The sequence below is a fragment of the Ctenopharyngodon idella genome, chromosome 24 (genome assembly GCF_019924925.1).
Source record: "Ctenopharyngodon idella isolate HZGC_01 chromosome 24, HZGC01, whole genome shotgun sequence".
Lineage (NCBI taxonomy): Eukaryota > Metazoa > Chordata > Actinopteri > Cypriniformes > Xenocyprididae > Ctenopharyngodon > Ctenopharyngodon idella.
Window position 1 is genome coordinate 14,462,251 of NC_067243.1, and position 23,479 is coordinate 14,485,729.

The 23,479-nt window shown below is 37.7% G+C and overlaps 1 protein-coding gene across 1 annotated transcript in view; it reads right to left on the bottom strand.

Annotated features, from left to right (window-relative positions):
* znrf1 (zinc and ring finger 1) overlaps positions 1-23,479 on the bottom strand; it is a 35,961-nt gene that overhangs the window by 10,054 nt on the left and 2,428 nt on the right. Inside the window, exon 2 of the mRNA XM_051883453.1 lies at positions 3,098-3,193. Coding sequence (XP_051739413.1) covers positions 3,098-3,193 — 96 coding nt within the window. The remainder of the gene's footprint in view (positions 1-3,097; positions 3,194-23,479) is intronic.

Here is a 23,479-nt window from a genome sequence, read left to right on the forward strand (position 1 = left end):
AGACTAAAAAATAATATCTAATTCCAAATACTAACAAAAGATATAATTGTATATCAATACTAAAATAACACTGTTATTAACATGCATAACCTTCAGGGTTGTCACAGTACCAAAATTTCAGTAGTCGGTACCAATACTAGTAAAATTGCGCAGTTCTTGGTACCAATTTCGGTACCAGAGCAAAAACTGTTGAATTAGGTTTTTAAAAAAATGTTGTTCCGTTTGTCACCTCAGTTGGTTAATTGTTATCACTATCAATCAATGCAGTTTCAGATTCAATCGCACATTTAAATACAGTTGTCAAACTTTGCAGGGTACTAAACTTGTATTCAGATTGTGAATGGGTAATAAACAGAAAGCAAGAGAAGAGCCTCGCTTTATAATCACTAAGGCTGTCAATCTTTAGCGCAAGCTTACTGAATTCTGCACTCTCACGAATACTCTTAAATGTACAATGAATTTCTTATTTACATCGTGTTTACACCTCGTTGGTTACAACAAAAGGATTGGCGAGCTTGCGGCTTGAGCAAAACGAAACCTTGTGTGGTGTTAAGCGGATTGTGACTAACTAGCACCTCCGATAGGTCATTGCGTTCACAAGCTCAACAGATATGATTGTGATTGGCTACAATTCTCAATGCTTATAAAAACACACTGTAAAAAGAAACCTTTGATGCTCAGAGAACACTCAAACAAACACGAATGAGAGCATTAGAAAGCAGTGTCTATCAGCGGGTACCGAATATACAGTTGCAAGAAAAAGTATGTGAACCACTTGCAGAATCTGTGAAAATGTTCATCATGTTCATCATGAAATCTTCAGAAAACATCTCCAGGTCCTGCAGATTCTTCAGTTTTCAAGGATTTTTTGCATATTTGAACCCTTTCCAGCAGTGACTGTATGATTTTGAGATCCATCTTTTCACACTGAGGATAATTGACGGACTCAAACACAACTAATAAAAAAGGTTCAAACATTCACTGATGCTCCAGAAAAAAACATGATGCATTAATAGACGGGGGGTGAAAACATTTGGAATTTGAAGATCAAGGTAAATTGTATTTAATTTGTCTTCCGGGAAACATGCAAGTATTTTCTGTTGCTTCCGAAGGGCAGTACTAAATGAAAAAAATTGATATTTAAACGAAATAAGAAAAATTTGGACCTCTTCATTCTGTTCAAAAGTTTTCACCCCCCGACTCTTAATGCATCGTGTTTCCTTCTGGAGCATCAGTGAATGTTTGAACCTTTTTTAATAGTTGTGTTTGAGTCCCTCAATTGTGTGTGAAAAGATGGATCTCAAAAACATTCAGTCACTGCTGTAAAGGGTTCAAATATGCAAAAGATGGTGGAAAACTGAAGATTTTTTTTGGACCTGTAGGATTTTTCTGAAGAACAGAGCTCAATTTAACTGCTCAGAATAAACAAGGGACTCATGAACAACCATCACAAAACAAAAAAACAGTCGTAGATCATCCAGGTAACCACACACAGTATTAAGAATCAATGGTTCACAAACTTTTGAACTGGGTCATTTTAATAAATTCAGCTATTTTTTTGTCTTATGGATTATATGTAAACATCTTTTATGTAAAATATCTTAGTCAGGACAGTACCAAATAAAAAATAACATGCATTTTGTATGATCTCTCTTATTTTGTTAAAATTTTGCACATTTTCACAGATTCTGCAAGTGGTTCCCATACTTTTTCTTGCAACTGTACCTGTTACTCGGCACTGTCGGTACTGCAGAAATGCTGTTATCATCAACTTCTTTCTTTTAGTACCGACTGGTAGTGGTATGTTTGACAACGCTAAACCCCTGTATTAATTTACTTTTTAAGATGCATTTAAGTCCAAAACCTTTGTTTTTGCTCAATTAATTATTAACAAACTGATTAACCGAAAGGCATTAAATTAATATATTAAAAATGAATGTTTTTGTTAAGAAAATTATGTCACACTGGTAACAATCAGATGCATCACTGCTGGTCACCTTTAGCTCAAGCTGAGCTGGACAGCTGTCCCTCAGTCAGGTAGTTGTCAGTCAGACGTCAATCCAACCCAACACAGCTGTTACAAGCGGATACTACGCATGTCATCGGGTCACTACATCTGTGTCATGTGTGCTGCACTTGACAGACTGATCCAAAAGCTCACAGAATCCAGAGTGAGCTAGTGTTGCTTGTCAATGTATCGCCATCACTTCGTCTTGAAATTACAGAATTCTTTAAAAACTAATTTAGATTTTATATTTATATATTAGTCAGTCCATTTGAACATAAGGCTCAGTTTTAAATTAATTAACCAAAAACATAAAAGAAAATGTAATCAAAGCTGACCTCAATCCTTATAAAAATTGCTGGTTTAATTGAGCACAATTCATCAAAGTTTATATTCTAAAGAAAAAAAAGTTCATGTAATCTTTAAAATAAAAAATTTCTCTGCCTCTAAAACAACCTTTTGTCTGATGTAACCATGGGAAAAATTAAATGAATATTTAATAATACAAGCCTAACATTTAACTTTTGCATGATTGATGAAAGAATTTAATGAAAACCCAATGGGAAAAAATCTAATATTTTCCTATTTATTTCACTAAAATGTTTCTGTTTTACTCGGATATCCATCCATCAAAAAATGTGATGCAAATTAAGATAATATGAGCCGTAGTATCAAACGTGGCTTAAATAAAAATCCATAAAGGAATATTTTGAAAAAAAAAAAGGCTGTAATTTGACAGCCTACAGATTACTTGAAACTGCAAATGAGAGTGATGGAGGAGGAAAAAGACAAAGGGTGCAAAGGGTGGAAAAATTGATGACAAATGTCATATACAGTAGTAACCTTGGCTTCCCACGGCAAAACAGAAAAAGAGAGAGAGACCGACCTAGATTAATGGGTCATCCACAGTTCACAGACTCTTTTCAGCCCCGGAATGGAATCACAGACAAGAATGAAATGGAGAATGAAAGGATAAACTGATACAGTGACACACAAAAAAGGAGGAGAGTAGTGGAGGAGATAGTTATCGGGGATTAGAGATCAGTTATTGAGCAGTAAAATGCGCAGAAACAACAAGGGGGCGTGTCTTACCGTTGTAGGAGAGGCGGGGCTTGCTCAGACACATGATGAAGTGAACCTCCATCTCATTGGATGCCACTGATTTGGAGCAGACAGGACACTTAAATCCTGGAGAGGAAAGAGGAAACAGCATCGTCAGAACTCTTGAACCGTCAAGAAGCCGGCGAATCAGCTGTGACAGTGATGCAGCAGTCTGATGACTGCCAATGCCATAATCCTGCGCAACATGTTGTGTTCCCTTCAGCCTGCTGCAAATGTATTAGCTCGGCTGTTAGTCACTTTGTTGACACAAAGCTTTTTTAACTTAAACTTACACTTTATAAACACATACATCAATGTCACTTGTTTACCAATGTCATTATGACATCGGCAGCTGCAAAAGGCTCATGTTAGGCTGGTATCGGCAAACAAACATTCAGCTTTCTTAGCCTGGGATTAGTTTCACGTACCTTACCTACGTTTCAGACTAACATATAATAGCAGTGCCATCATATACACACCGGTACTGGCACTTCTATATTTGAAACTACAGTGAACCATTACTTTTTCTTTCATACCAGCACTTCTCACATGTTGTCGGTACTTTGAATGCCCCGTCCCGCCCCCAGAACGCGATTTTAACCCTCGGGAGTACAGGCACTGCATATATACATGACAACATTCACAATACTGTATTAAGTACAGTATGAAAAATGTTCTAAATATAACAGTAGCTGGGTTTCCATTACAGATTTGCGCAAAACTTTTGCGATATTTTCTAAATACTGTTGCGAAATGACGCCGTTTCCATTAACTGATGTTATGCAACTAAAACGTAATTTTTAGTGTGAATGATCGACTTTTACATACGCCAGGTGACCTTTAAATGCGAAAAAACTGCAGTTTTGCGAAATATTCCTTTTTCAAATTGCCTGAAGTTTCAAATTAAAACTTTTTTTGCGATATATGGGAGTTTTTGCGAAATTGACGTGTTTCCATTGGGCAATTTCAATTTGCGCAATTTGAAGGGTAATGGAAACCCAGCTAGTGTTATTATTAAATTATTAGTGTTTTTAAAAAATGTATTTTATTTGAGCATTACATGATGGAAAAAGGTAACCTAAATGTACAAATACTGGAAATGAAACAGCGACCAATGCCGATAAATTAATAAATATCGGCTGATATGTCCAAGCCTTAAAGTCCTTGATTCTATATTTATATTATATTCAAAAATATTCACATTTTCCTTCAAATGTATGTTTTGTATTGCAATGTCTTTACAGTTTAGAATAATATAATATACTGCTTTACTAATAGGGCTGCACAATTATGATAAAAACCATAATTGTCGATTATTCCCTTGAAATTGTAATTGCGATTATTAATTACGATTATCACAATTCACATTGAATGATTATTTAAATAGCTTTATACCATTGTTTGAAGCAACCGCATGCTATATTTTTGTATAAAAATAAAAAACAAGCTGAAAACACTCTTCCTGAAATGTTTTATTGTTTTTCTATAGCATTAAACCTCAAATGTCAACTATACATTGGTTTGGTTCTTCTTTAAATAATAATAAAAAGTCAACATATGCATGGTATAATAATGGAGGCTTTTGCATCGGGTTGTTCTTGAAATTTAAATATAGGAAGTAGCCACCAGTGTGGTTCCCCAAGAACTAATGTTCCCTTAGGGCCTGAAGTGACGTAAACTGCGCTTGTTGTTGTTACTTTTATTTTGACGGCGCGGCGGACTTTTATTTTGACGACGCTGAGAACAGTTCAGACAGATCCTGTGCACACAGTGCTCGCACTCTCAATCTAATCAAATTAGTTTACGATCTGTTTAACAGTCCTGTCCAATATGTAATAGCTAGAACTATTATACAAAGAAAGTAGACAGTATATGAAAAAGTATTAGCTTTTGCCATGTGGTTGATATCCAATGTCGCTAGCTTAGCAGAAATACATAATCATCGAGTCAAGCTGGATTTTCTTCTTAGCGTATGGTTCAGAGGTCCATCTATCACTGTTTTCCATGTTTGTAGAGTTAGTTCGTGGAGTAAATATATAGGCTGTGTACACTGCTTTTTAAAATGGCGGGTGCTGGTGTTTCGCGTGCGTTTGATATATCAGCGTACACTTACGTCACTGGTAGCTCCTTTTATGCTAGGTTAGACCTTTTACACTCTGAAGAAGTCGTGATTCGCCTCTCACAGCGTAACTTGCTCTAAACACACCTCTTAAACACGCAGAATAATGTAAGTGGATATTTTTCCTAGTAATCGCGCCTTTGAACGATCACGAAATCGTGGCATCCGTAATCGTAATTGCGATTAGAAATTCGATTAATTGTGCAGCCCTATTTAATAGTGTAAAATAATCCAGAAAATGACAGCAAAAAACATGGATCATTTTTGTAGTCACATTTTGTAATGGTCATGAAATGCAACTTTTTAGATATTGTCTGAAGCCCTGACTAGTACATTACCGCAACACTAGCATCAAATCAGCAACCGAAGGGAGCTTCTGCTAACATCCTGTCCCTCTGACACCAACCGAAGGCCCAGAGGGGAAGACAGAAAGAGAGAGTCATTCACACATTGAATCCCATCCCACTGAGCCAGGCTGTGTCCTTCATAAACACAGACGCAGCGGCAGGTCATTGAGGCTCTGTTTGGCATCGCACATCCCACCGTGAAGCCCATAGGCCTTGTTTTGGACAGACAGCAAAGCCTACGGGCCTTTTCGCAGGATACGTGTCAACGTTTCCCAAGGCTTTGAACTCTAGGGTGAGAAGTGGCTAGCTAAAGTGTTGTTCCTTACAAGACTTTGATGAATAAATTCACGTTCACAAACTTTTTGAAATCTTGCCATGTCAGCATGGCTTATAAAAAGCAGGCTGGTGAGTTTGGGGGCTTTCATTGGAGAAGGTGCAGGTGTGGTTTTGAAACTGTACTGTACATGAGTGCCTGACCTTGCAGAAAAGGCTCGAAACTGTACAACTCCATGGTGGATACTACAAGTTGCTTTCAGTTTTCACAAAGTTTAGGAATGAGTACTGAAGAGGAAGCCGTTTCACAATTGCCTGGAGGGTGGATTTTCAGAAGTTGTAAACATATGGGAAAAACCTGATTGGATTTCCGCCGAGAGAATCTCTCTGTGTTCATGATGTGGAACCTTGGTTTGAGAGGGGCATTGTAAAATCTAATTAATGGAAGTTTTACACCATTTCAGTGCTTATGTTGATAATTATTTAGAGTGAAGACAGGTTATTTGCCTTGTGGGAGCAGCCTGAAACATAAGCTGCATAAGATCTCTGGCTAACTTTAGAATTTTACTGATATTTCTCTTTTAAATAAGGTAGAATAAGCTATAGCATTAAAGAAAAATAGTTCATCCAAATATGAAAATTCTGTCTTTAATTATTCAAGCTTGTTTTGATGAAAAGTCTTGGAAAAAATAGTCTTGGAATCATCAGTAGGAATCTACTGAAAAGCACAAATCAATAAGTAATGCTTTGCATGTTTATGCAAATGTTTTTGAAGATATGGAGTTACATTATAGTATAATTTCCAGTTTGGGTGCAAATGTTCTTTTTGTGAAGAAAAAATTGTAAAAATGTAAAAATATAAATAAATGTACACTACCGTTTAAAAGTTTGGAATCAGTATGCTTTCAAGAAATTAATATTTTTATTCAGCAAGGATGCATTAAATTAATCAAGTCACAGTAAAGAGATTTATAGTGTTACAAATGATTTCTATTTCAAATAAATACTCTTATTTTGCACTTTATATTCATCAAAGAATCCTGAATTTCCACAAAAATATTAAGCAGCACAACTGTTTTCAACATTGATAATTATAATTTTATGAACATGAGACTTTTTTAAAAACATAAATAGGTAACATTTTACAATAAGGTTTCATTAGTTAGTTAAAGGGTTAGTTCACCCAAAAATGAAAATAATGTCATTTATTACTCACGCTCATGCCGTTCCACACCCGTAAGACCTTCATTCATCTTCGGAACACAAATTAAGATATTTTTATTGAAATCCGATGGCTCTGTGAGGCCTCGCCATAGGGAGCAATCACATTTCCTCTCTCAAGATCCATAAAGGTACTAAAAACATATTTAAATCAGTTCATGTGAGTACAGTGGTTCAATATTAATATTATAAAGCGACGAGAATATTTTTGGTGTGCCAAAAAAAAACAAAATAATGACTTATATAGTGATGGCCGATTTCAAAACACTGCTTCAGGAAGCTTCGGAGCGTTATGAATCAGCATATCGAATCATGATTCGGATCGCGTGTCAAACTGCTGAAATCACGTGACTTTGGCGCTCCGAACCGCTGATTCGACACGCTGATTCATAACGCTCCGAAGCTTCATGAAGCAGTGTATCACTATATAAGTCGTTATTTTGTTTTTTTTGGCACACCAAAAATATTCTCGTCACTTTATAATATTAATATTGAACCACTGTACTCACATGAACTGATTTAAAAATGTTTTTAGTACCTTTATGGATCTTGAGAGAGGAAATGTCATTGCTCCCTATGTAGGCCTCACGGAGCCATCGGATTTAAACAAAAATATCTCAATTTGCGTTCCGAAGATTAACGAAGGTCTTACGGGTGTGGAACAGCATGAGGGTGAGTAATAAATGACAGAATTTTCATTTTTGGGTGAACTAACCCTTTAACAAGAACTAAGAATTAACAACACTTCTACAACATTTATTAATCTAAATAATGTTATTTTCAGCATTTACTAATACATTATTAAAATCAAATGTTGTATTTTGGTAACATTAGTTAATGCACTGTGAACTAACATGAACAATCAATGAACAGCTGGATTTTATTAACTAACATTAACAAAGATGAATAAATCCTGTAACAAATGTATTGCTCATTGTCAGTTAATACATTAACTAATGTTAACAAATGAGACCTTATTGTAAAGTGTTACCAAAAAAATCTTACCGACCCCAAAATTTCATCTACTCTTGTGTTAAACAAAAAGAAAAAACAGCAGCAAATGAGTTTGGAACAACATAAGGGTGAGTAAGAGATGGCAAAAATTTCATTTTTTGGGTGAACTTCAGTGAAAGAAAGCAGGTGCAGAGAATCTAATGAACAAAAGGAGCCATGCCAGAAAAACAGTGAGACAAAGAATAAGAATCCAAACAGAGCCAAAATGCAGAGTCAGTAAAAATACGGCACAAAGTAAATGTAGGGACGAAGACAGTCCCATCTGTTAATATAACCCAGGTTCGATACTCTCCACCCCTGACTCTAAAGTGCGCCTTTACTTAGCGCACACCCCAACCTCTAAATCCCACCCAGAACCCATGATGATGCCTGACCCAGTTTTCCCTAGGCTGCTATTTTCAGGCATTCCTTGGGGACAGATGGAGAAAGAGAGATGGAAAGAAGACTGAAGTGGAAAACGGAGGTGTGGAAATCTCTGACAGGGATGTCCCTTCTCCTATGTGGTGTGATTCACTGAAACAAAGCTACTAAAGGGGGGCGACGGGGTTCCATCTGTCAACACACAGAACTCGAGTCGCACATGCGAGAGAGGCCAACTGTCTCCACTACCGCAAGTATCACATAGCACCGAAAATATCAACAGCAGCTCACCGAAACAAACAGACCAGATGTCTTTCATGCCAAACCGGCCATAATGACAATGAGCTTATGAGATCAAGTCATTAGACTTATTAAACTTATTTGTAAATTACCTCAGCTGACCTTGTCCAAGTGGATTGTTGCTTCATCTCCAAGAGCAAAAATAGTTTTGCTTTTCATGTCAAAAATCTTTGTCATTTCAAACCTGTATGACTTTCTTTGATCTGTGGAACACGAAATGATTGAAATAAAATTGCTGCTTTTCATGTAATAGATATGTAATAGCAATGTAATAGCAATGAATGGGGACTGAAGCGTTCAAGCTTCAAAAGGGATGCAAGCAAGTGGTCCATTAAAGGATTAGTTCACTTCTGAATGAAAATTTCCTGAAGAAAGAAAGACATGAACATCTTGGATGACATGGGGGTGAGTAAATTATCAGGAAATTTCAATTCAGAAGTGAACTAATCCTTTAATGACTATTATTGACTATTATATGACTATTTTTCAGGTTTTCAGAAGCAAAACAATTGCTTTGTGTGATAAACAGACCAAAACTGAAGTCATTTTTCACTGATAATCTTCCAGTGAGCTGTTAACGTGCTGAGACTGATTCATTGAGTCTGTATATTGAAGATTTTCAGTGACACAATTTATTTATTTATTTTTTTTTTTTCTCAGCTATCACATGACTTAAAATATAGTGCACAAATCATGGACTACTTTTATGGTACATTAGCATCCTGTTTACGGCTAAAAAACTCCATTCTTTGTAACTGAATGGAAAAAAAAAAGTGACTTGGACATTCTGCAAAATTTGGTTGAATAAATGTGAGTAAATAATGATTATCACTTAAAATATGAAGTTCAGATGCTAGGCAGCATGGCTTGAACCTTTGTAAACAGTGTTGGGGCTCTGATGAGGGGAAGAGTCCATGCAAAAAGGAATAGAGTGATGGGCCCCTCAGTCAGTGAAATCCTAAAGGCTGCTGGGAAGACCAGCTGCTTGCTCTCACAGTACGTGGCTTAATTAGACACTCTATTGGTCTTAATGAGCTCTGGCTCAAGCCTGGACATTAATGGGAGACTGAACGTTTGGAACTTTTTGTCTGTTTGTGGGTTAATTGCTACTGTTGTGTGTTTTAGTGGTCAAGGGGGATAGCTAATGGTCAAAAAAGACACTATAACTTGAAGTTAGCCTTGATTACACTCAGACTACACCTTAAAAATGTAATGACCTTCAGTTTGGGAGGTCTTGTATAGTTATTTTTATATCAAAGTTGTTCACTACACTTGCAGCACCAACTCGTAAAAACAATCCAGGCTCGAGACTCAGAGAGCATCTGCACGTATCTGAAATTGAGCCGTTACGTTCTGCGCCTGTTAAAGTGTCCCCTGGCTCTCGTCCTCCAAGCTGACGTGTTCCTCAAGCAGAGCCGACTGCTCCGTCTGATCTCCATGCATTTTTGATGATACCTCCACATATAGTTCTTGCTCAGTTTCCCACGGTCAAAAAACTTACACAGACTCTCATGCTAGACTGTAAACTCTGCTAACCAAAATTCCCATGACTCAAAGACAGTGTTGCACTGTGCAAAATACTATTTTCTCTTCAAAATTGTAAACATGGGACCTTTTTCAGCATGTCAAGTCTAAGAAAAGCAAGCAAAAGTGAACATTTATAAAAGCAATTAAAAAAAAAAAAAAAAATCTAGTGCACTGCTTTTTTTAATAAATTTTTTTCAATATGTAAATTAGTATGCAATATACAATGATAAACATTTGCTGTCAATGATAACTATATTTAGTCACATGACTTGGTTGCTTTACTATGTTACATTTCTACAAATTGTCAAGTTATCATCTTGGGAATGCCTACATAATTTAAAATTAAATAAAAAACCAATAGAAAATAGAAAACTTTTGTTCTACTAAAAACTAAAAAAAAAAAAAAAAACTAAATTATTGTTGTTTTAGCATTTACCTGCCCCTAAATGTAATATCAAAAAAGTAAACTGTGATTGGTTCTTTTAGATGTCAATCAAATATGTCACCAAGTCTAAGCTGGTCATTCTTTTAAATAGAAAACACTGAAAGTCAATATAATTAAGAATTCAGTTCAGATCATTCAGCAAGTATTAAAAATGTATGTATGTATGTATGTATATGTATATATATATATTTCAATTGATTGATATATTTCAATCATGACATCTCTAGGAAGATTGTTAGCATGGTAATGGATATAATATAGTAATATAGTTACTAATACGGTAATATAGTTAATATAATTATATATACAGTATATGTAAGCAATAACGAGAGGCTGTGCTGTATCATGAATAAGTCACGGCTGAAGGGTGTTGTTAGGCACGATGCTAAGCGGACCCCTTTAGCCGTGACTTATTCACGATACAGCACTAGCCTCGACTACCTTATTGCTTTTATAAAACGGTTACCACACAATACAAATATTAAAGCCAAAAATATGTAACAATGCAACTTTCATGAAGTAAACTTTCACTAAAAGCCTTCCTTCCGCCGGAAAAAAACAGTCCCTGACCTGAAGAGCAACAGAAGTTATATTATTACGCCATTAGATGGTGGCAAAGACTGTCTTTATGAGTTTGTCAGTCAGTAGCGAAGACTTTCATATTGAAAAGTCTGAATTGTTGTGAACACGGAACAAGACACAAATGACAAATGCTTTGACTAGCGCTGTCAGTCACGGGAAAACCCCTTAACTGTTAAAAGGAAAAGATAATACATCGGATATTTAAACAGATTTTTTATTATGAACACAGGACTGACCAGAAGGAAAATGCTAAATCTGAATGATCTTTTTATCTTTATTATATTTTTATCGTGAATAAAACAAAGCTATTGACCAATCAGAATCAAGGACAGGAACTAACCATTATATATATATATATATATATATGTATATGTATGAATATACACACACACACACACACTACATACATTTGTTTTCATTTTTGACAATAACCCTGTCAACTCTCAATCAAAGTATTGATCTGTGTCTCCTCACAGGGCGGCCTTAAAGGATCAGTGTATCCAAAACAGTATTCAAACAAAATGGTTCATTACAATGAGGGAATTAGCAGACACCAGCGATGCTTAATCAATCAGCAGCAGCATGACTCTGTAAAGGACTCGATGATTACATCACAGAACTGCATCACCAAGAACCCAATGCACGACTGATGAACTGTTTGAGACTATTCATACACAGTGTCTTACTAAATCCACTGTGTGAGCTGCGGCCTGCTTGAATGTCACATTCAGAGTGCATTGACATCACGCAAATAAGAATATGTCATGATATTTCAAACAGAAGTGATTAAAGGAACGATTGCCTCTTATAAAGAAAGACAGCCCTTTGTACAAGCAGGAAACAGTGCATGACTCAGCAGAAAACCACATACAAAAAGAGGTCAAACCATTAAAAGGTGTTAAGCGCCTTAGGACAGACTAGAAACCATGACTGCCCAGACGATGGTGACTTCCTGTGACTGTTCGTTTGTCATATCACGCTACAGCTTAGCGCAGTACACACATCCATCACTGCATGCAGAACCTTAAAGCTCGGTTTCACTCGCCAGCCTCTTTCATTACAAAATATTGATCTGTAAAATATATAACTACTCTGGGGACATAGTGAACCATCTCTAACACTGAAGTCAGAGAGCTAGGTGTTTAATGTCTCATTGCTATTAAAATTCCCCCTTTTCGGTTAAAGCTTGACAAGCAGTGCTAATTTCCCAGCCTGACCTTCATTTGGGTTTAGAAAAAGGACGACACAGCCGACGCACATCTGCACAGATACAATGGCAGAACTCCATTGTCTGCTCTTCTTAGGTGAGGTTTATGTCATTGTACATTATACAATGACTCTGACAGCAAACAGAAAGAAGAGAGGCCATTTAAACAGGTCTGTGACAGAGAATATCCAGCAACAATATTTTCTTCCAACCAAATAATACATATTTATCCATTTAAACAGTGTTTGGTAGGCAATGGAAGTTATTATAACAGCTGCATTCATCGTGTAAACAGTAGAGCAAACAACAGAAACTATATTCAGAAATTATCTTTTATGATGTAATGTTTAAAGTAGGATTTACAAGCCTAAAGTCCCATTCACACAAGGACGATAACTATAAAGATAGCGATAAATATATAGACAACGCCCTTCAGCCATGACGTATTCACGATACAGCAAAAACCTTGAGTGCCTTATTGCCTTTATAAAACGGTTACCACGCAACACAAATATTAAAGCCAGAAATATGTATCAATGCAACTTTCATGAAGTAAACTTTCACTAAAGCCTTTCCTTCCACCGAAATAAATTGTCCCTGATCGTGAACAGCAACAGAAGTTACATTATTACGCCATTAGATGGCGGCAAAGACTGTCTTTATGAGTGTGTCAGTCAGTAGCGAAGACTTTTATATTGAAAAGACTGAATTGTTTTGAAAACGGAACAAGATGCAACTGATAAATGCTTTGACTAGCGCTGTCAGTCATGGGAAAACCCCTTAAATGTTAAAAGGAAAAGATAATACATCAGACATTTAAACAGATTTTTTATTATGAACATAGGACTGACCTGAAGGATTATGCTAAATCTGAATGCAGGTAATAAACTCGATTACTCAATCTTTTTCTCACAATACTCTTCTACATAATACAGGAAGCTTCAATGAACAACATCAACAGAGAACAAACAGTTTACGTTGCTAAGAGTGGTTGCTAAGGGTGTTGTGTAGTGATATTGACAAACCATTCTATATATATATATATATACATACAGGTGCTGGTCATATAATTAGAATATCATCAAAAAGTTCATTTTTTTATTATAAATTATTTTTAAAAATGAAACTTTCATATATTCTAGATTCCCTACATGTAAAGTAAAACATTTCAAAAGTTTTTTTTTTAAATTTTGATGATTAGAGCGTACAGCTCATGAAAGTCCAAAATCCAGTATTTCAAAATATTAGAATATTTCCTAAGATCAATCAAAAAATGGATTTGCAAAACAGAAAAGTTCAAGTTCTTTAAAGTATGTTCTTTTGTGCACTCAATACTTGATCGGCAGGACATATTACAGCAAATGACTTGATCCTAGCACAAATTACTGCATCAGTGAAGTGTGGCATGGAAGTGATCAGCCTGTGGCACTGCTGAGGCACTATTGAGCCTTCAGATCATCTGTATATTGTTGGATCGACTGTTTCTCATCTTTCTCTTGAAAATATCCCATAGATTCAGGTCAGGCATATTGGCTGGCCAATAAAGCACAGTAATATCATGGTCAGCAAACCACTTGGAAGTGGTTTTTGCACTGTGGGCAGATGCTAAAGTCCTGCTGGAAAAGGAAATCAGCATCTCCATAAAGCTTGTCAGCAGATGGAAGCATAAAGTGCTCCAAAATCTCCTGGAAGATGGCTGCATTGACTTTGCACTTGATAAAACACAATGGACCAACACCAGCAGACGTCACGGCCCCCCCAAATCATTATTGACTTCAGAAACTTCACACTAGACTTCAAGCAGCTTGGATTCTGTGCCTCTCCAGTCTTCCTTCAGACTCTGGGACCATGATTTCAACATGAAATGCAAAATTTACTTTTATCTGAAAAGAGGACTTTCGACCACTGTTCACTGTCCAGTTCTTTTTCTCCTTAGCCCAGGTAAGATGCTTCTGACGTTGTCTCTGGTTCAGAAGTGGCTTGGTAGTCCTTTTCCTGAAGATGTCTGAGTGTGGTGACTCTTGATGCGCTGACTCTGGCTTCATTCTACTCATTATGAAGCTCTCCCAAGTGTTTGAATCGGCTTTACTTGACAGTATTCTCAAGCTTGCGGTCATCCCTGTTGCTTGTGCACCTTTGTCTACCCAATTTCTTCCTTCCAGTCAACTTTGCATTTAATATGCTTTGATACATCACTCTGTAAACAGCCACCCCATCCAGTAATGACCATCTGTGACTTACTCTCTTTGTGGAGGGTGTCAATGATTGTCTCCTGGACCATTGCCAAGTCAGCAGTCTTCCCCATTAGTGTGGTTTCAAAGAACAAAAGATACCCGGAATTTATACTGTAGGGATGGTCATTTAATGAAACTCAAATGTAAATATTCTAATATTTTGAGATACTGGATTTTGGACTTTCATTAGCTGTACGCTCTAATCAACAAATTTAAAAAAAAAAAAACTTTTGAAATGTTTTACTTTACATGTAGGGAATCTAGAATATATCAAAGTTTCATTTGTTAAAATAATTTACAATAAAAAAATGAACTTTTTCACGATATTCTAATTATATGACCAGCACCTGTATATATATATATTGACACACATATGCATGCAATATATTATATAATAAATGGGTAAACATAATGTATAGACCTATATGAACAATAGATATGAAAAAAGATATAAACTAATCATGTAAGGAAACTAATCATCAAAGCACATGTAATATTTATTTTTCTCTTTTGTCAACTACCTAGATAAATAAAATGATTCAAAATTCTATTTTATGCAGTATTTAGGACTTTTTAACTCTGAAGTTTTGACCAATTGAACTATCGGCCTCACATGTCACAGTCACGTGAAGAACATTGTTAATTTTTGCAGAATTAATTGATTCTGCAATAATGAGAAAAGTACATGTGATTTTGTAATTTGTCGGTTGGTTTACACTGTATATCACTTTCATCAATGGCATAATGAATTATTAGTCTAACACTCTGAAAGGAAAGAGCAGAGGGAAAAGAGGAGGAGTGCAAGTGAAGAGCGAGACAAGGACGTAAACATGGTGACACAGCACTGTCGAAGGAGGGAAGAGAGCAAGAGAGCGACAAGACAGCGTGACAGCTTCCTTTAAAGCAGTGCCCATCAGGACAGTATTCCTGCGTCTGCATGCCGCCTCACAGCAGCTTCGCTGTTTGAAGCCTCGGATTCGAGAGCAGAGGAGTCAAGGGCATTCCCTGTCACTAGTTGCGAAGGCGTTGTGTATTAGCTTATTCAGTGCAAGTGTGTTTGTGTGTTTGCAAGTGCCTCCATATCACTTTGTAGGTTATACACAAACACATCAATTTTAGGTGTTTATACAATACAATCACAGAGGACATTTTATTGCTCAACGGTTGCCCTTTGACAGCTCAGGAAACCTAAGGAAGTCGTTTCATTTATGTCGACTCCATCTCACATGTTTCACCTAAGATATTTTACACATTAGGAGAAATTAATCAGTGGTCAGTCTCTATCAAAAGTGGTCCAAGGAAGGAACAGTGGTGAACCGGCGACAGTGTCATGGGTGGCCAAGGCTCATTGATGCATGTGGGGAGCGAAGGCTGGCCCGTGTGGTCCGATCCAACAGACGAGCTACTGTAGCTCAGATTGCTCAAGAAGTTAATGCTGGTTCTGATAGAAAGGTGTCAGAATACATAGTGCATCACGGTTTGTTGTGTATACGGCTGCATAGCCGCAGACCAGTCAGGGTGCCCATGCTGACCCCTGTCCACCGCCGAAAGCGCCAACAGTGGACACGTGAGCATCAGAACCGGACCACGGAGCAATGGAAGAAGGTAGCCTGGTCTGATGAATCACGTTTTCTTTTACATCACGTGGATGTGGATGCGTGTTCAGCACCAGGATGCACTATGGGAAGAAGGCAAGCCAGCGGAGGCAGTGTGAAGCTTTGGCCAATGTTCTGCTGGGAAACCTTGGGTCCTGCCATCCATGTGGATGTTGACACGTACCACCTACCTAAGCATTGTTTTCTTTCATGGAAACGGTATTCCCTGGTGGCTGTGGCCTCTTTCGGCAGGATAATGCGTCCTGCCACAAAGCACAAATGGTTCAGGAATGGTTCGAGGAGCTCAACGACGAGTTTGAGGTGTTGATTTGGCCTCCGAATTCCCCAGATCTCAATCCAATCGAGCATCTGTGGGATGTACTGAACAAACAAGTCTGATTCATGGAGGTCCCACCTCGCAACTTACAGGACTTAAAGGATCTGCTGCTAACATATTGGTGAGAGATACCACAGCACACCTTCAGGGGTCTAGTGGAGTCCATGCCTCGACGGGTCAGGGCTGTTTTGGCAGCAAAAGTGTGACCAACACAATATTAGGAAGGTGGTCATAATGTTATGCCTGATCGGTATATATGAAGCATTAATTTTCTTTATGTTGTTGCTGGTCTGTTTACCACAACAAATACTGGATGAAAAAATAATGTTGCTAGTTAAGCAAGTTAGGAAGCCGGGTTGGGGACACCGGCATCACACCAACATCCAGCAGGTAACATATGTGAAAAATAATTTGGAAGTGACACAAGAGAGAACTAACAATGTCAATCGGTCAAGCAGATACTTGTTATCCCAGAATGAAAATAATCTCAGATTTATTGATCTATCACTACATAGCACAATGCTCCAAACATACCAAGGTTAAAAGACACAGATGAGCACACAAAGCGTTTAAATGCAAAGTGCAGAGAGATATAGCGCATGAAAGAGATAGAAAGCGGCAACAGAAACAAATCAATATTGCATGTTGTTTTCACTGCTTATCGGTTCTCAAAGAACGCTGTTTGCAAGGAGGCTTATTGTGTCTCGACACCAGCGGCGGCGGTCATCTGAATCAGTGCCTCCGACGCTCCTGAATGGAATGGCCAGGATGCCCATACATGGGCGTAACCGTGTTCACATGACATCAGAACGAACTCTCCTCAACTAGTTTCAACTTATTACCTTCAGTGGGAAAAGAACAGCTGTTTCCATGGCAACAGCAGAACGAGAGGGAGGTAATGACATGGAGAGGGAGAGGAGTGTCTGCCAGTGTGTTTATGTGTGTGTGTGTGTGTGTGTGTGTGTGTATGGTTATAGATGCAGACATACTGTTTTCCTCTGTAAACTTCCTGATTACAGGATGTTGATTTGGCCCTTGAGAGAAAAGACGGGGTGTATTTTTCCCACCGATAGCGTGTGAACGATCACATAACAATGTGTAAGGTTTCAAAAGAGAAGGAAGTGAGCACACAATGGCTAAAACCGAAGCTACATCGCAAAGGTCCCTGGGGTGACACAAGTCACCCTTGAGCTTGTCACAGGTTTATCTTTAGCTGGTCTCCACTGTATAATGGCAAGGTTTGGTCCCCGCTCCATGGAAACTGTTGTCATGGCCTCTCGCTGTCTGCTAGGCGCTGCTAATTGGCCAGTCGTTTGCACTAGGGGCTCCTCCTTCATTGAAGGAGCTCTGGCAGCTGTCATTCACAGGAGCCGCTACACGCAGGAAGTGTGAGTGACGGGGCGGGGGGAAAAATGTCTTTCTCGCGCTCTGTCTCCCTCCCTCTGGGTCTCGATGAAATGAGTGTGCGAGTGTTGTGGGGGTGGCAGGCTTGTTGAGGCCGCATGTAAGACTGCAGCCTGAAAACAGCGGTGGCAAGCGACAGGGTTGTCACAGCAACAGCCGACCTCCTTCAACTCTGCAGTGTGTAGCTGCGTTCCGATTCACAGGGGCCTTACACAGTGTACACGGCTCCCTACGCACTGAGAAGGGGATATGTGTAGAAGTTCATCAAACTTGAGTCAACATGTGAGATGAAAGTGCTGTCAAATCGATTAATCGCATCTAACAAAAAAGTTTGTAAATATGTGTCTGTATATATATATATATATATATATACAAACACATATATATATTTACAGACTTTCATGTTAGATGCGATTAATCGCGATTAATTGATTTGACAGCACTTTCATCTCATTATCGCCGTGCCGGCAAAATGAGTTGCAATGAGCAAATTTTCAAAAATGAGTTATTGTTATTTTGAAAAACCATCAAAATGTTGTATGAAATGTTAGAATACGACAGAAAAATGACTGAGCTACACATGTTTGAAGTCGATAGAGTCAATTAAGTCAATTTTCAGAAAAAGTTTAAGGTTCCCAAACAAAATCGCCTAGCACCCACACCTTAAAATCCCTGTAAATACCACCAAATTTGGCACAAACTAAGTCAAAACCCATATCTATAGGAAAAATATATATATTCAACTTTTTTTCCATGATTCCACAATTGTTTGATTAACATTATTGAAACAGACAACCTAAGACCTACTGTACCACACGGATCTAAATATAATGTTACACATCAGATGTTTTTCCCCAAAAGTTAACCAAACGTTCACTTACGACATAACAGATAATGTTTGCGTGAATACTCGCCAAGACAGATTTTTTGAAATACCGTAATTCTGTGTATATCGGGATTTCGCGCTGTCTGAGGCGTCTTTGTGCGTGCGCTTCAGATCTGTTAGTCAGCGCGAGTAAGATTGTTTTGTTTACATCAGCATGAGTTTGAAAATCACATTTCATTGTTTCAGACTCATACCATCGAGAATTCACTATGAATATTCACAAAGTTGGAATGCTGCGCTTTACGACGACACCAAACTTGTGCTGAAGGGAAGTGCCAGTATACGAGAAGCAAGCACAGAAAACCTGCATTTTTCATGGTCAAAGGAAAGGTACTCCTCTCAGAAAACGTACAAATAAAGATACTTTTAGATGTTTAATTGCTATTTGGAGCATTGGGATTGCTAGACAAGGGCTTAATGAACTCATTTTTGTGAAAACCTCAATTTTGACCAAAACTGACATTTTTCACTTGTTTTGCCTGTAGTTCGAAATTAGCCCGTGCACATTCCGACTCTTTTTGCCAGCACAGGGTCACACACACACACACACACACATACGTATATATATATATATATATATATCCCCCCTCACATTATACTTATAATTCAGAGGACAATACCAGGCGACTGGAATGCACCCTGTGTGTCTGTGTATACGTGCATGTCTGATTTTGTCTTGGGACTCTGTGTCTTCCTTTTGTGTTAGTAAGATGCGGCGCATGTGTATGTGCATCTGTGTCTTTGCATAAATGTATTACACCCTGAGATAAGAGAGAGAGAGAGAGAGAGAGAGAGAGACCAGTGAGGCAAAGAAAAAGCAGAAATAATTTGAGAGTGACCTATATTTCTTGAATCCTGCTGCCAGACAAATCAGCACAGATGTTCAACAATCCCAACATTCCTAAAAGACTTGCCACCAAAACCAGCACCGTAGCACTCTTTCGGTTGCAATTAATGCAAAACATTGACGTTGACTTAAAATATCATCTTAAAGACTTCCGTTGTGATATCGGCTCAGATGTGGGCTGCTTTTAAAGCGGAAAACGGGCAGCAGCGAAGGCCAGTGAATGATTACTCAGTTTTCTAATGGGTGAGCAATAATGATTAAACAGAGCACTTTTAGTAGAGCGATTACTTTTGCTTTTAATCTGCTTGCGTGCAGCAAACAGGTGAGTGAGTGCCTCAATAAGTTGACCAGCCTTCGACGCAAATGCTACAGCTGTAACATGAATGGACCAGCTTTGAAATAAACAAACTAGCAACAGTATGTAAGAGAGCGTAAAGACTGCTGTGACAGCGCAGAATGGAATTCATGGTTTCGACGAAAAGATCAGCAAGAAATACCACTTTCTAATTGGAAATTAAACACTGTTACCCACACAATGAGCCTACTTAATCTGAACAACTTCCTCTCAATGAACAAATGTCAGTGAGTCAACTTTAAATCACCAGTGCTTACTCTTTAAACAAAGGCAATTATTGATTATTAGTAGCGCTTCCTAAGGAAACCATCAATTGCTCATACTTGTAGTCCAGCCTATAACTAGTCCCACACTGTGATATGAACATGAATGAAATCTCAAGTTGTGTGGTCTGTTAAGTTTTTTGCTAAGAAATCTAATGATTTATAATGATCTTTGCTAAGAAAAATATGATTTTCTGGCAGGCAATAAAAAAAAATCACATATCCTAAAGATCAGAATGTCAAATAAACTTAGGAAGATAAGAACGTCCTAGCAACCACCCAGAAAACACTAGCTACCATTCAGATCATTCTAGCAACAGCATAGCAATAACCTACTATGGTCTGGCACTATGGAGTTTTGCACAGACTAGCACAACTTTTTGTTTCAGATATGTATTGTTTGTTTTACATTGATTTTACATCATCCATTTTCAATTGAAATTTAGAAGGAAATTCACCCTATTCAAATGCATCTTAAAGTGTTAGTTCACTAAAAAAATGAAAATTCTGTCATTAATTACTCACCCTCATGTCGTTCCACACCCGTAAGACCTTTGTTCATCTTCAGAACACAAATGAAGATATTTTTCATAAAATCCGATGGCCTCCATTGACAGCAAGATAATTAGCACTTTCAATGCCCAGAAAGCTACTAAAGACATATTTAAAACAGTTCATGTGACTAAAGTGGTTCAACCTTAATGTTATGAAGCGACGAGAATACATTTTGTGCACCAAAAAACAAAATAACGACTTTATTCAACAATATCTAGTGATGGGCGATTTCAAAACACTGCTTCATGAAGCTTCGAAGCTTTACGAATCTTTTGTTTTGAATCAGTGGTTCGGGGCGTGTATCAAACTGCCAAAGTCACGCGATTTCAGTAAACGAGGCTTCGTTACGTCATAAGTGTTTTGAAATTTCAATGGTTCATCACTGGGGGGCGTGACTTTGTCAGTTTGATATGCAGTCCGAACCACTGATTCGAAACAAAAGATTTGTAAAGCTTCGAAGCTTCATGAAGCAGTGTTTTGAAATCGCCCATCGCTAGATATTGCTGAATAAAGTCGTTATTTTGTTTTTTTGGCACACAAAAAGTATTCTTGTCACTTCATAACATTAAGGTTGAATCACTGTAGTCACATGAACTGTTTTAAATATGTTTTTAGCAGCTTTCTGGGCATCTGAAAGTGTTAATTATCTTGCTGGCAATGCAGGCCTCACTACGCCATCGGGTTTGATCAAAAATATCTTAATTTGTGTTCCGAAGATGAATGAAGGTCTTACGGGTGTGGAACGACATGAGGGTGAGTAATTAATGACAGAATTTTCATTTTTGGGTGAACTAACCCTTTAATGATCTTATTGTGAATTCATGCATTTTCTTTTTTTTTTTTACATTATACTTTATTTTATCAAAATATAATAACTGGATCTTCCAGTACAGAAAGAAAGAAAAATTGACTCCAATTACCAAGGATGGTCACTGTAATGAAGTTACATGGATGTAAATAACATGGATGAAGTCTGACACAGAGATAAATGAATAAAGCAAGTAGGCTTGAAGTATGAAATGTTGCAAGTAGGCCAGCCACTGGTGTAAACAGAACTTTTGTTTGCCTAGTGAGAATATACAGAATTAACTTGTAAGACACTGATTGAATCCAGCCTCATTCATGCTTTGTGGAGCCTGTAGGGGGTTGATAGCTCTACAGATTATACAAGCTTACCGCTTGCGTATCAGATCCATAATGTTTAAGTTTCTTCTGAAAAGTCAAACAGAACTGTAGAACATGAATGTGCTTAAAAGGTTGGGGTTTCTTTGCCACCAGAATTGCAAAAATAATGAGAGTCAAACAGGTTTCCTGAACACTCCCTCCATTTACAATTGGCCAGTCTAACAGATTTTTTTTTTTTTTTTGCACTTTTTTGGGGGAATAAACGTATGAAAGGCTAACTAGCTGTTAGATAAAAGAAATATAAATGGGTATATCTAAAAAAAAAATACTGTTATTGGTGTTACTTTATGTTTCTCTGTCATAATACCAATACTGTCATTGGTATTACTCTGCAATTTTATTGCTCTCTTTTAAAGGCATAGTTCATCCAAATATGAAAATTTGGTCATTTACTCATCCTCATGTCATTCCAAACCTGTATGACTTACTTTCTTCTGTGGAATACAAAAAATATATATATTTTGAAGAATGATTTTGGTTTTGTCACTGTATAGAAAAAAACAACCAAAACACATTTTTGAAATATCTTCTTTTATATTCAACAGAAAAATGAAAGTCATACAGGTTTGGAATGACATGAGAATGAATAAATGACCAAATTTTCATTTTTGGATGAACAATGCCTTTAAAAGAGGAAAATAAAATTGCAGGGTGAATGTATTTATGCAGTTTTTAATTATGGATAAACTGGGCTGATATGTGTGGGTATGTTTAAGTCAGTGTTTCAGATGAGTCATTCCCATTTCATTAAGTGTTTGACATGAAAATATACCTATTTACTAAGTCTTACTTTCAAACACAGTGGAACAGGCAGTACTTTTCCTAGAACCATTTCCCCTCATGATCCCTGGACCCCACCCTTTAGAAAGGCACCTGACCTCTTCTGTGTTCGCTGTGACATTCATTAACTCACAGTAGCAACCTGGCAACCTGTGTGTGATCACTGTTTAGAGGCCAAATCACACACCATGACATTAAGAGCTGAACGCCTCACCTGTTAACATGAGCTACGTTCCCTGACAATAAGGGGAAGCTCATTTGGTGTCAGTGAAATAACCTTTAAGGGAAAAAGTGAGTCAGATTGTTTACATCTGGCAGGTTTCCTCTGGAGGCCACATTTGGGGCTTGCTTAACGAGTAGCGAGGGACTAAGGCTGGAAGGCATCAGAGCGCTGCGGCTCAGGCCTTGACAAGCCCAATAGTGGTGTTCCAGTCCTGAATGAATCGTTCTTGTTCACTTCCATACACTGACTCATATTTCTGCCTCTTCCTTTAGATGTAAGTGACTGCTTTCCTGTCTTTAAGGACTGCTATAGCA